This window comes from Choloepus didactylus, chromosome 8 (genome assembly GCF_015220235.1).
Source record: "Choloepus didactylus isolate mChoDid1 chromosome 8, mChoDid1.pri, whole genome shotgun sequence".
NCBI lineage: Eukaryota > Metazoa > Chordata > Mammalia > Pilosa > Megalonychidae > Choloepus > Choloepus didactylus.
Genome location: NC_051314.1, coordinates 13,515,458 through 13,528,160, shown reverse-complemented (window position 1 = coordinate 13,528,160; position 12,703 = coordinate 13,515,458). Strand labels below are relative to the sequence as shown.

Below are 12,703 nucleotides of genomic sequence, written 5' to 3'. Positions count from 1 at the left end.
GGACTGGAAGAAGTGCAGAGGGCAGAGACCTGGGGAGGTCAGTATGCTGAGACATTTTCCTACTAGTAGACACACCTGGATTTCTATAGGGATGTGTCTTTTCTCTCCAAGGTAGAGCATCTTGACAAGATGGTGACAGAAAAGGCAGGATTTAAGAGGTAGGTAAGTGGGAAGAGTGTTGGCCTTACCATCAAGTGGGTAGCAGTCCTATGCTTGGTACACCTCTAGGTTTGACCTTAACTTTTTCTTTCTTGGTTCTTCTGCCCATTTCCTTCCATTGCTGGCCACATTTTATTTTCTTATAGTTTGGATTCTATTTTCTTATAACCTATAAGTACAAAAGATAACTTTCTGAGTTTTTAAAATAACCTCACCCATCTTGTTGCTCTTTTATGTACTTTATTGAGGGCCTCCAAAGGGTTGGTCTGAAATCCGACATGTCCATTGAGGGCCACAAGGCTCCACCATCGCTCCTTCTGGGCTGTGGCAGGACATGGGCACACTGGACCATGTTTTCTCCTCAGGCCGTGATAGGTGCCTGGGTATTAGTGAAGAGGGTGGAAGCACAATTTGTCCCAAGATCAGGTTATCAGTCAGGCCCCCTGGGCTCAGTGTAACGTAGCATACCGGCAATACCAGGCTTTTGCTTAGGAGCTGTTTTTGCCTGTGTGTTGGACAAAATCACATTTTGAATTATTTAACTTAAGGTTCTTTTCTCTCTATTTATAGGGCTTTCATCATCACAGGGCAGACCTATACACGAAAAGTGGATATTGAGGTGCTGTCTGTGCTGGCTAGCTTGGGGGCGTCAGTACATAAGGTGAGTGGTGGTGGTTTGGAGCAGGGTGGGAGCTTTGGGTACCATAGACAGATCAAATTAGCCTCAGGTTTCTACTTAATTTTGTTTCTCAAGAGATATCAAACATCAGTTTTAACAATTTGTAGCTTATAGATGGAGCCTCTTTAAGGTGTGTTAAAGGGAAAGACTGGTCTTAGCCTTCTCATTAAAGTTTCTCCAAGGTCTGCAATATGGCTTCCTTGTTCAGAGGTATGTTAAAGTTAGTCTTGCCATTGTCTTTCCATGACGTCTTAAGTAGTGCTTCACTGAAACGTTTCCACACTCCTTGAATTTGCCATCCCAGCTTTCTAGGAGCAGAGAGAGAGTCTGAGCTCCTGGGAGGATGGGCTGATCTTTAGCTCAGCAACCCCACACTGAAGAGTTCATGTCCTTCATCAGTCTAGTCCCTGCTCCCAGATTCCTGCCTATGTAAACAGTGGGATGATGCCTGTTTCCCTGCTTTCCCCCAGATTTGCAGTGACATACGTCTCCTGGCAAGCCTCAAGGAGATAGAGGAACCCGTTGAAAAACAACAGATTGGTGAGTATCAGATGGCGGCCTGGGAGCACCACAGAGATGCTGGGGAGGCTTGCAGATGAGTGTTAATAGCTCACTCAGCAGCATGCTCTCCTCTGAAGTCTTTCTGCCTTGGCTTCTTGTCCTTTCATGTATGTAGGCTCGAGTGCAATGCCGTACAAGCGGAACCCCATGCGCTCAGAGCGTTGTTGCAGCCTCGCCCGTCACCTGATGACCCTTATCATGAACCCGCTGCAGACAGCAGCTGTGCAGTGGTTTGAGCGCACACTGGATGATAGTGCCAACCGGTCGGTGGAGCGGGGACATCACAGCCAGTTGGGGGGAGGCTAGGAGGAGGACCTGGAAGTACAAGGATGTATTTAAGTATCTCTACTTTCCCTCCTCATCCCCAGGAGCCTGGAGTATAGTGTGGGGGGGAGGGGGCAAGAACATGAAAGGGCAGTTCGGTGTGATAAGTATATCCAAGGTACAGTGGACCAAAGAGGAACAAATATTTAGTACTGGAGGAGTAAGGGAAAACTTCACACAAGAGGTGATGCTTTCAGACTTAAGAAATACAGACATTTTTAAAGACAAGATCAGGAGCATGTATGAAGGCAGAAAGGTGGGAGAGAGCACTGTTTAGGGAGTAAATAATAGCCGGGTAGTGCTGGGAAATGAAGTCAATATGTGGCAAGAGATGAGGCAGGACACTGTCATGGGTAGGAGCCAGTTTTTGAAGGGCCTTGTAGGCTCTGGAAATGGCTTTAGATATTATTCTGAAGACAGGCATGTCAGGTGCGGTGTTTTGATGATCAAGTGACATCTTGATGAGTCATGAGATGGGTCAGAGGTCATTCGTAACAACTAATAAGGTATCAGTATTTGCATATGATTTCCTACTTCATGGATATAGTTATAAATTAAAGCAATTTCACATTACTTTCATTTGCTTGCATTGTACTGGGTTTTCTTTCATGGAGAAGGAACTATAGTTAAAGTTAGCTCTCTGTGCATAATCCAAGGTTTATCTGTGAAAATAAGCCTGTGAATACCTTCAGAAGGCAGCCATTGAATACCTTTTGTCATGATGTGACCTAATCAGATTAGCCAGTAAAACATCCTGGCAACAGTTTAGAGAATTACTTGGTAAGGGACATGGATCCAATCAGACTAAGTTGGAGGCTACTTTTAAAAGTCAAAGTCTATGCTGGCATAGTGGCCGCATGAATGGAGAAGGATAAAGTTGAAGGCAGATTGGCTGGCCTTGGTGGTTGATTGGAGTGACTGTATTTAACTCTGTGATGTGCTAGTGCCATTTACTGAGGCTGGAACTACCAAGAGAAGAAGAGCAGGTTTAAGTTGATGAGCAGGAGGGAAAGAGAAAGTGCCTGAATTCAGTTTGGGTTTGAGGTACCTATAGGTCAGCCAGGCGGAGCTCTCCAGTTGGTTATAAGGCTTGGGCAAGTGGACCTGGGCTGGAGGTGATAAATTTGAGGGTCATCAGGATTCTGGGTTAGTTGTAGTCATAAGACTAAAGGAAATTGTTTAAGGAGTACATATGGCCTGGGAAGTCAGAAAGACTTAGACAGCATGTTGGGACATATCCTTTATTAACTAAATTGACTGTTTGTTTTCTAGCCGTATCTGTCTGTCCGAGGCATTTCTTACTGCAGATACTATCTTAAATACGCTGCAGAACATTTCTGAAGGATTGGTGATTTATCCAAAAGTAAGAGACGTCAATAAAAAAATTTTTTGTGGACTATTAGGGAGTGCTTGAAATGTAGGAATGAGTGTAATCTTTTCCTGCTCTGGGTGAATATGTCATGGGAGATCTAATTGGAGTTCTGCCAGCTGGAACTTTTTCTTGAGGTCATAACATAAGCTCTAGGGAATTAACTTTCCATGGAATTCATGGACACGTTTATGAAAAAGAGAAAAAGAAGATCTTCAAATTGGCCTAAACTATCCACTGGCATGAGTCATCAGCTCTGCTGTGCTTAGGCAGAGTAGAAGGTTCCATCTGCCTGCTTCTAAGTGTAGCAAATGGGTACATTTCCATCCTATTCGGCTCTTGAAGTCGAACACTGAAAGTGAACAAACTTGAGGCTTTAGGAATCATTCTTAGGAAGCAGCTTTTTCAGAAGTTTACTTAAATCGATATTTCTTTTTTTTTTTTTAATCAAAATAATACTCTGGAATAACCTTGCATTAGACCACAAGGGAAATGTCAGCAAATTCCTCACATATTATTATAACTGTAGTTATTGACTGTAGTTCAATGAAATTACAAAAGAACAAAAGGATTGGTGCTCAAAAAGAAGCCTATATACCCACAAATTAAGAAAACCTATTTCTGAACAGTGGAAGAGATCAAGAAAAACACAAACTAAAAGTTATGAAATAATCTGAATTGAACAAAAACAAAGCATTGCCTATGTAAATAAAGATAAAGCAGTATTTATAAAGGGGTTATATTATTAAATTCATTCATTATAAAATATAAAATTAAAAAAATAAATGAATGAACTCAGTTTTCAGCTCAGGAAGCTAGACAAATGAAATCAGAAACATGAGGTCAATCACAAATAAAAAAAATAATATATAGTCTAGAAATTACAAATTATAAACCATTTCCAACAAAAATGGTACTGATTAGGAAAACCGAAAATGTTTAACTATAAATTACAAAAATTAGGAAAAATTAACAAGTATAATAAAAAATAGAGAGGGGCAGGGAACAACTTGAGGGGCATAAAAGGACATAACCACAGATACAAATATGATATTTAAATTACATGATTGTACAATGGGAAGGCTGCTCTCACCACCACAAAAATTAGCCAAACTACACAGGGACCCAGAAGGGACCACCTTCTGCTTCTTCCCATTCCAAGGATTCTTCCAGGCAGTGATGTCAAACCAGTCGAAAGGATGACAAAGTGAATATCCAACCACTTAATTTAATATAGTGACACGAAATTCAGTAGAGGGAACAACAGATTAGTATGTGCAGATTCAAACACATACCCCAAACATTTTGAGCACTCAGTTTCTAAATGACTTTTATACCCTGATTATTATTCTATAACACAAACAACAAAAGCTTCGAAACTTCTGCTTCGAATGTTGTCACATTGGAGTACTACCTCTAAATGCTGTTCATTGTGTTTGGGACTGTTCTTCTCATTATAGTGGGATTTCCATTACCAAAAGGCATGAGTTCCATTGCTGGGGTATGTGGCATTTCCACCTTTAATAAAAGCTTGACTCTGCTTGGCTGAAAAAATAAAGGCAAACAAAGACTCTGGATTAATAAGAATACTGAAAAATATGAAGTATAATGAAATAACTCATTATTCTATCCTTTCTCCATGAGTATCATAGATTTCCCTCTTGTGCATTTTATTTGACATAGTTGACATCCTACTGTGTGAATGACTTTTAACCTTGAGGCATCATTTTTGACTCTTCACTCATTCTTTTCTTCCAGGTAATTCAGCGGCACATCCAGCAAGAACTCCCCTTCATGGCCACCGAGAACATCATCATGGCCATGGTGAAAGCTGGGGGTAGCCGCCAGGTTCGTAACCCTTGGTGTTTCTGGATGAATTTAGGGCACGCCTTTAGTCTTGCTCTTCCTCCTTCAAGAAGGATGGATGAAAGGTTTGTCACCTTCGGTGACGGTATTAGTACAGGGCAGTGGATGTACTCTGTTATAGAATAGGCTTCTTTCCGGAGGGTGATTGTGGTGAACTTGTTTTATCATAAGTGAATTACTCAGTCACTTGTGAAAAAGGCCACTTGGTGAAGGAATTAGGTTTGAGCTTCTGTAAGAATTGATGGGAAGTGAGAAGGAAATTGGAACAGATGGGTCATGAGGCTTTAGGGGGAAGAAGAGCTGGGGAAAGGTATGCTTCCACGTCAGCCTTGCCCTAAGATGTGGCCGGAGAGCTAAGATCCAGATGGAGTCAAAGTTTGAGAGGAACTACTTCAGCCTAGAGGGGTTTGTGCACCACTGTGTAGACAGTATGGACGTGAAGTGTCTGGTGACTGTTTTTGTTTTTGTTTTTTTTTAAATTTTATTTTGAAATAAATTCAAACTTATAGGAACAATTGCACAACAATACAAACCCCATACACAGAACTCCAGCATACTCTGACCCCCCCTCCCCCAATACCCCGATCCACCAACTTTAACATGATGTCACACTGCCATTTCTCTTTCCCTCCCTATCTGTCATCCATCATCTATTGCTCTGTCTTCTGAACATATGACAGCAAGCTGCACACATCCTTGAACAAACACTATAATTCACATATACAATTCCCATGAACAAGAACATTCTTCTATGCAATCCCATTAAGCTCAGCTAAGAAGTACAAGAGATTCAACAATGTTACAAAGCTTACATTCTGTATTTCCTTTTCCTTATGTCTCAGCTGTGTCCCTTTGAGCCTCCCCTCCTCCATCCTCAGATCCCATCCAGGATCATCCTTGGCATTCAATTGTCATCTATTTAGACTGTCTTTTTTTTCTTTTTTTCAATTGTGGAAATACATATACAGCCTAAATCTTCCCATTCCACCCCCTCCCTAGCATTCCATTAGTGGGATTAATCACATTTAGACTGTTGTGATGCTATCGCCTTCCCACCTTCCATTACTAGAAATTTCCCTTCACCTCAAACAGCAACCCTACACTCATATTTTAACTCCCCATTGCCCCTTCCCCCACTTCTCGTAACCCATACTCTACTTTTCATCTCTATGGTCATATTCTCTGATAATTTCTTTGTGTTTACTGTGGGGCTTAAATTTAACCTCTTAAATCCATAACAATCTTGTTTTTCTTTGATACCAACTTAACTTCAGTAGGACATGTCAACTATGTTCCTATACTCCTCCATTCCCCCACCTTTATATGGTTCTTGTCAAAAATTACATATTTTACATTGAGTCCAAAACCACTGATTTGTCATTAGAGATTGTGTATCTTGTATCATGTAGGAAGTAAATAGTGGAATTACAAATCAAAAATTATTGACTTCTATTTGTATTGCATTGTGATCAGAGAATGTGCTTTGAATATATTCGGGTTTTTTTTTGTTGTTGTTGTTGTTTTTAATTTATTGAGGCTTGTTTTATGTCCCCGCATATGGTCTATTCTGGAGAAAGATCCATGATCACTAGAGAAAAATGAGTGTCCCAGTGATTTGGGATGTGAGGTTCTATATATGTCTGTTAAAATTCTCTATATCTCTCTCCTTTCTTTGTTTCTCTGTCAGTAGGGCTCCCTTTAGTATCTGAAGTAGGGCAGGTCTTTCAGTGGCAAAATCTCTCAGCATTTGTTTGTCTGTGAAAAATTTAAGCTCTCCCTCAAATTTGAAGGAGAGTTTTGCTGGATAAAGTATTCTTGGTTGGAAATTTTTCTCTCTCAGAATTTTAAATATGTCATACCACTGCCTTCTCACCTCCATGGTGGCCGCTGAGTAGTCACTACTTAGTCTTATGTTGTTTCCTTTGTGTGTGGTGAATTGCTTTTCTCTTGCTGTTTTCAGAACTTGCTCCTTCTCTTCAGCATTTGACAGGCTGATAAGAATATGTCTTGGAGTGAGTTTATTTGGATTTATTCTATTTGGAGTTCGCTGGGCATTTATGATTTGTGTATTTATATTGTATAGAAGGTTTGGGAAGTTTTCCTCAACAATTTCTTTGAATACTCTTTCTAGACCTTTACCCTTCTCTTCCCCTTTTGGGACACCAATCAGTCTTAAATTTGGACATTTTATTTTATCTGAGATCCATTTTCGATTTTTTTCTCCATTTTTTCTTTTGTTCTTTCATTTTCTGTTCTGTGGTCCTCTAGTACACTGAGTTGTTAACTTCCTTTAATCTTGTATTATGAGTATCCAGAGTCTTTTTAATTTGGCCAACAGTTTCTTTTATTTCCATAAGATCTTCTTTTTTTTTTATTTACTCTTGCAATGTCTTCTTTATGCTCTTCTAGGGCCTTCTTTACATCTTTTATATCCTGTGCCATGCTCTCGTTCTTTGATTGTAGTCCTTTGATTAATTGCGCCGAGTACTATGTCTCTTCTGATATTTTGATTTGGATGGTTGGGATTGGGTTCTCCATATCGTCTGGTTTTATCATATGCTGTATTAGTTAGGGTTCTCCTTGGAAACAGAATCAATGAGAGATGTCTCTGATTATCAAACTGTAAAAGTGACTCACACAACTGCGGGAGCGCACGAGTCCAAATTCTGCAGAGCCGTCAACAAGCTGTCAACTCCAAGGAAGATGTCCGACGAACTCCTCGGGAAATGAACCAACAACTTTGACGAACTCCTCAGGTAACGAACCGGCAACTTTGACGAACTCCTCAGGAAACGAACCGACAACTTTGACGAACTCCTCAGGAAACGAACCGACAACTTTGACGAACTCCTCAGGAAACGAACTGGCAACTTCGACAAGCTACCCAGGAAATGCTTCACTGAGCAACTGAAGAAAGAAGTGAAGGTTCTCTAATCGTTCGGCTTATAAGCCTCCAACTGATCACCCGGACCAAATCCAGCCAGTTGCATTCTTTCATTGTGGAAGGCATGCCCCTTGATGAGTCATCAGTCAGCTGCAGTCAATTGACTGATGATCCAACAAACCAGCCCGTTGGTTTATTAACCAGCCTCAAATATCCTCACAGCAATCGTCAGGCCAGTGCCCGCTTGACCAGACAGCTAGGCCACCTAGCCAAGTTGACACATGAACCCAACCATCACATATGCTTTAAAATTTTCTGTTGTTTTTGGCCTCTTGGCATTTGTTTTGCTTGATAGGGTTCTTTCAAGTTGTAAAAAATACCAATCTAATTTTTCAGATCTACAACTTGGTGGCATACACTTTCTCTAACCAGCAGATGGCATCTGCAAGTCACCTATTCCCCTCAAGTCAGTTCTCCTCAACTTTGTCTTTGTGGTGTGTGGGGAAATGATTCTTGGGTTCAGTTGGTGAACTCAGTTTGGATGTGTTGTTGCTGCTGTCCGCCCGAAATGTGGGGCGTGTGTCTGGGTGGTTAGGGAGGCAGGGCAGCTTTAATAATCAAATCTCCCGGGTATTCCCGGAGATTCAAGGCTGTTGCAAGAGTCTTAGCCTTCATTTCAGTTTTGCCCCAGATTTTCTCTGCTGCTGACCCACAAGTCCCTGGCATTGATGTAGCATCCCTGGGTTTTCCGAGCGGGTCCCCCTTCTCAGCTGTGATCTTCCAGGACCTCTGCTGAGGGAAGGCTGTGCTACGTCACAAATGCGCGCCGTCCCTCAAGGGAAGCCCCGGCTGTGCAGGGGCGCTCCGAGCCTGATGCAACAATGGCTGAATGGGGTGTCTCAAACCCCGCCCCCTTTTCGCACAGCTCCGCCTTCCCAGCTCTGGGACAACTAGCTGTGTATGCACCCAAGGCCACTGTCCACGGCATATATTGTGGCGTGTGTGCGGTGCCGTGGGATACACTCCCCATCACACTGGGTTTCCTGGTGCAGCTCTGGGCTGTGGGTATGGCCCTGGGCTGGAGTGTCTCCAGCCTGCTGGGGAGCCGGCTGCAAGCAGCGTGGTTTTTTTGTCCTTTTGGCTCTCCCCTCTGGCCCCCTGGCCCTGAGAGAATCAGCAGCGATCTATCCTCTACGCCAGACAGAGAGGTTGGCATTGTAACTGCAGCCACTCCTGGGTTTTTTGTTTTTTTTTTCTTAAAAAGAAGTAGTCTGTCTCCAAACGCCAGCCCCCGGTTTCCCCACACCGCAGCGCAGCCATGGGACTTTCAGCCAGCTTACTGAATCGTTTCAGAATGCAGACTCCCTGTTTTACCAAGTGCACGGTCCCTGTGGTTTTCGCAGACCTTGTCCAGCTGGTGCATCGCTGAAATTGGTGTTCTGGGTCACTTTCTGGTTTTTACGTAGTATTTTTCATGGACTTGTTTTTTTGCTCTGTCTCACCTAGCCATCTCAGGTACTCTTGGTGACTTTTTAAGAGCTTTCAAATGCCCTCTGTTGGTTGTAAGCTGACACTGCTTCATTATCTTTTTTTCAGGATTGCCATGAGAAAATTAGAGTGCTTTCCCAGCAGGCTGCTGCTGTAGTCAAGCAGGAAGGGGGTGACAATGACCTCATAGAGCGTATCCAGGCTGATGCCTACTTCAGTCCCATTCACTCCCAGTTGGACCAGCTACTGGATCCTTCTTCTTTCACCGGTTGTGCATCCCAGCAGGTAAGCATCCATTAGAACATGTCTGTGGTGCTGAAATCTACCCTAAATGCCTTTTTTTACACTGCTGGGCTACAAAACCTGGAGTACTTTGATGTTTCTACTTTATGGTAGGATATGGTGGAATGGGGTTAGTTAGAATTCAGAGGAGGTTGCTAGCTAAAATGTAAAAATTTAGCTGTTGAGTTGTGTTAAATATTTTTCTCATGTGGATTTATCTGAATTTTCTTTTGATCTAGAGAGAACCTGTGTGGTAAGATGGACAAAGATTGGGTTGTGCTGTCAGGTGGATCTGGGTTCAATCCTGACTGACATTTACTGACTGACAGGTGAAAAGCATCTGTAGATGGTAGATCTAGAAGAGGAGAGTGATTTAAAGAATATTTAGGAGGTTTAATCACTTCATTTTGTTTTTTGATTGAATAGAGGTGGAAGGGAAGAAGAAAGCAGCAGGGAAGATTTTAGCTTGGGTAATTAGGGCAGGAAAATTAAACCCACTGAGAGAACACAGGCTGCACTAGTTTGTGGGGAACGATGACTTATGTCTGTGGGCATGGGAGGTAGACTTGCCTGGGTCTAGGGAAAGACTTCTGACAGGCATTCAGAAAAACAAAAGCTCAGTGGTGGGGTAAAAGCCTTATCAAATTTTAAGTGGCAGTGATAAAAACTGACATTGAAAAAAATACTGTCAACTTATAGCTTAATGTTTTCTTTTGTCTTACGTTTCCTTTCATCTTTGACAGGTACAGAGATTCTTAGAAGAGGAGGTATATCCCCTGATAAAACCATATGAAAGTGTGATGGAGGTGAAAGCAGAGCTACGTGTCTAGAGCCAGAGGACAATTAAACAAAAATTCATGGTTGGTTTTGTTAACTTTTATTAATGAGGCACAAAAATACTGTTACTATAGTGCTTTATTTTACTTCAAGACAAATTGTTAACCTTAAGTTAATAAAGCACTTTTTTCTTTCCATGGTGCTTTCACATATTTCAAGTTTTACAACAAAATGCATTGTACTTGTGCTCTGATTTTTATAACAACACCAATTTGCATAAATAATGTAGCTCATAGCTTCCTTTTTCTGTTACTTCAAGGCCCTTCTCCCAGGGCCCTTCGGAACTGGTCTGTGTCCCCTTCATGAGTCTCTAGCCCTGTTTTGATCAGTTAAACGTGGGCAGTTCTGAAGATCTAGAATAAATTGAACCAGTTCTCAAATAAGAGCCTTAACATGAAGTCAATCAACAGTAAAACCCAAGGCAAGAGAGAGAAACAGACCATTAGAGTAAATGTATCAAGATAATTAGATGCTTAGACATCAGCAAAAAATTACAAGCCATATTAACAAACAGGAAGATATGGCACAGTCAAAGGAACAAATTAGAAATTTGGAGGAGATACAATTTGAAACAACTAATCAAAGACGTTCAAACAAATTTCTAAATGAATTGCAGAAGATAAAGGAAAATGTGGCTAAAGAGATAAAGGATATTCAGACACTAGGTGAGCATAAAGAAGAATTGGAAGGCATGCAAAAAAAATAACAGAACTTACAGGAATGAAAGACACAATACATGAGATTAAAATACACTAAAGGCATACAACAGCAAATTTGAACAGTCAAAAGAAAGGATCACCAAATTAGAAGACAGGACATCGGAAATCTTACAGGCAGAACAGAGAGAAAAGAATGGAAAAAATTGAGCAGTCTCAGGGAATTGAATGACAGCACAAAGTGCACAAATTTATGCATCATAGGTATCCCAGAAGGAAAAAAAAAAGGGAAAGGGGACAGAAAGAATATGTGAGGAAATAATGGCCAAAAATTTTCCAACTCTTACTAAAGACATGAACATACATATCCAAGAAACACAACATTACTCCAAACACAATAAATCCTAATAGACCTAGTTCAAGACACATATGCATCAGAATGTCAGATGCCAAAGATAAAGAGAATTCTGAAAGCAGCAAGAGAAAAGCAGTTCGTCATGTACAAGGGAACTGCAGTAAGCCTAAGTGCCGATTTCTCATCAGAAACATGGAAGTGAGAACACAGTGGAATGATATATTCAAGATACTGAAGGAAAAGCTGCCAGCCATTCTGGAACTCTTTCTCTGGCAAAACTGTCCTTCAGAAATGAGGGAGAGTTTAAAATAGTCACAGATAAACAGACCTGCCCTACAAGAAATACTAAAGGGGGTCCTGTTGGCTGAAAGGGAAAGAGAGAGGCTTGGAGGATAGTGTAGACATGAGATTATCAGTTAGGGTAACTAAAAGGGTAAAAAGAGAAAAATAAGATATGACATATAAAAGCCAAAGTATGAAATGGTTGAAGTAAGTACTGCCTTTACGGTAATATTGAATATTAATGGATTAAACTCCCCAGTCAAAAGATAGGCTGGCAGAATGGATAAAAAAGAATAATCCATCTATATGCTGCCTACAACAGACTCAACCTGAGACTCAAGGACACAAATGGGTTGAAAATGAAAGGCTGGAAAAAGATACTCCACACTAACAGTAACCCAAAAAAGAGCTGGGGTAGCTATACTAAAACAGACAAAATAGACCTTAAATGCAAAACTGTTAAAGAGACAAAAAAGGACATTATTAATGAAAGGGGCAGTCCACCAAGAAGAAATAACAATCATAAATATTTCTGCGCTTAACCTTGGTGCCCCAAAATACATGATGCAAACTGTGGCAAAACTGAAGGGAGAAATAAACATTTCAGTTAAAAGTTGGAGACTTCAATACACCACTCTCATTAATGATAGAAGATCTAGATAGAGGATCAATAAAGAAAGAGCAGAGAAACTGAATAACATGATAAATGAACTAGAGTTACCAGACATAAACAGTAACATTACACCCCAAAACACCAGGATGTACATTCTTCTCAAGTGCTTATGGATCATGGATGGACCACATATTGACTCACAAAACAGGTCTTAATAAATATAAAAAAAAATCCTTTCTTGATAAAAACACTACAAAAGATAGGAATAGAAGGAAACTTCATCATCATGATAAAGGGCATACATATGAAAAATCCCAGCTAACATCATACTCAATGGTAAAAGACTGA

At 40.9% G+C, this 12,703-nt stretch overlaps 1 protein-coding gene across 1 annotated transcript in view; it reads left to right on the top strand.

Moving 5' to 3' along the window:
• ADSL (adenylosuccinate lyase) overlaps window positions 1–10,473 on the top strand; it is a 33,677-nt gene extending 23,204 nt beyond the window's left edge. The window contains exons 6-13 of the mRNA XM_037847097.1: window positions 112–158; window positions 730–820; window positions 1,309–1,378; window positions 1,515–1,662; window positions 2,996–3,086; window positions 4,851–4,940; window positions 9,439–9,615; window positions 10,356–10,473. Of these exons, the coding sequence (XP_037703025.1) occupies window positions 112–158; window positions 730–820; window positions 1,309–1,378; window positions 1,515–1,662; window positions 2,996–3,086; window positions 4,851–4,940; window positions 9,439–9,615; window positions 10,356–10,442 (801 nt within the window). The 3' untranslated portion in view covers window positions 10,443–10,473. The remainder of the gene's footprint in view (window positions 1–111; window positions 159–729; window positions 821–1,308; window positions 1,379–1,514; window positions 1,663–2,995; window positions 3,087–4,850; window positions 4,941–9,438; window positions 9,616–10,355) is intronic.
• The last annotated feature ends 2,230 nt before the right edge of the window (window positions 10,474–12,703 follow it).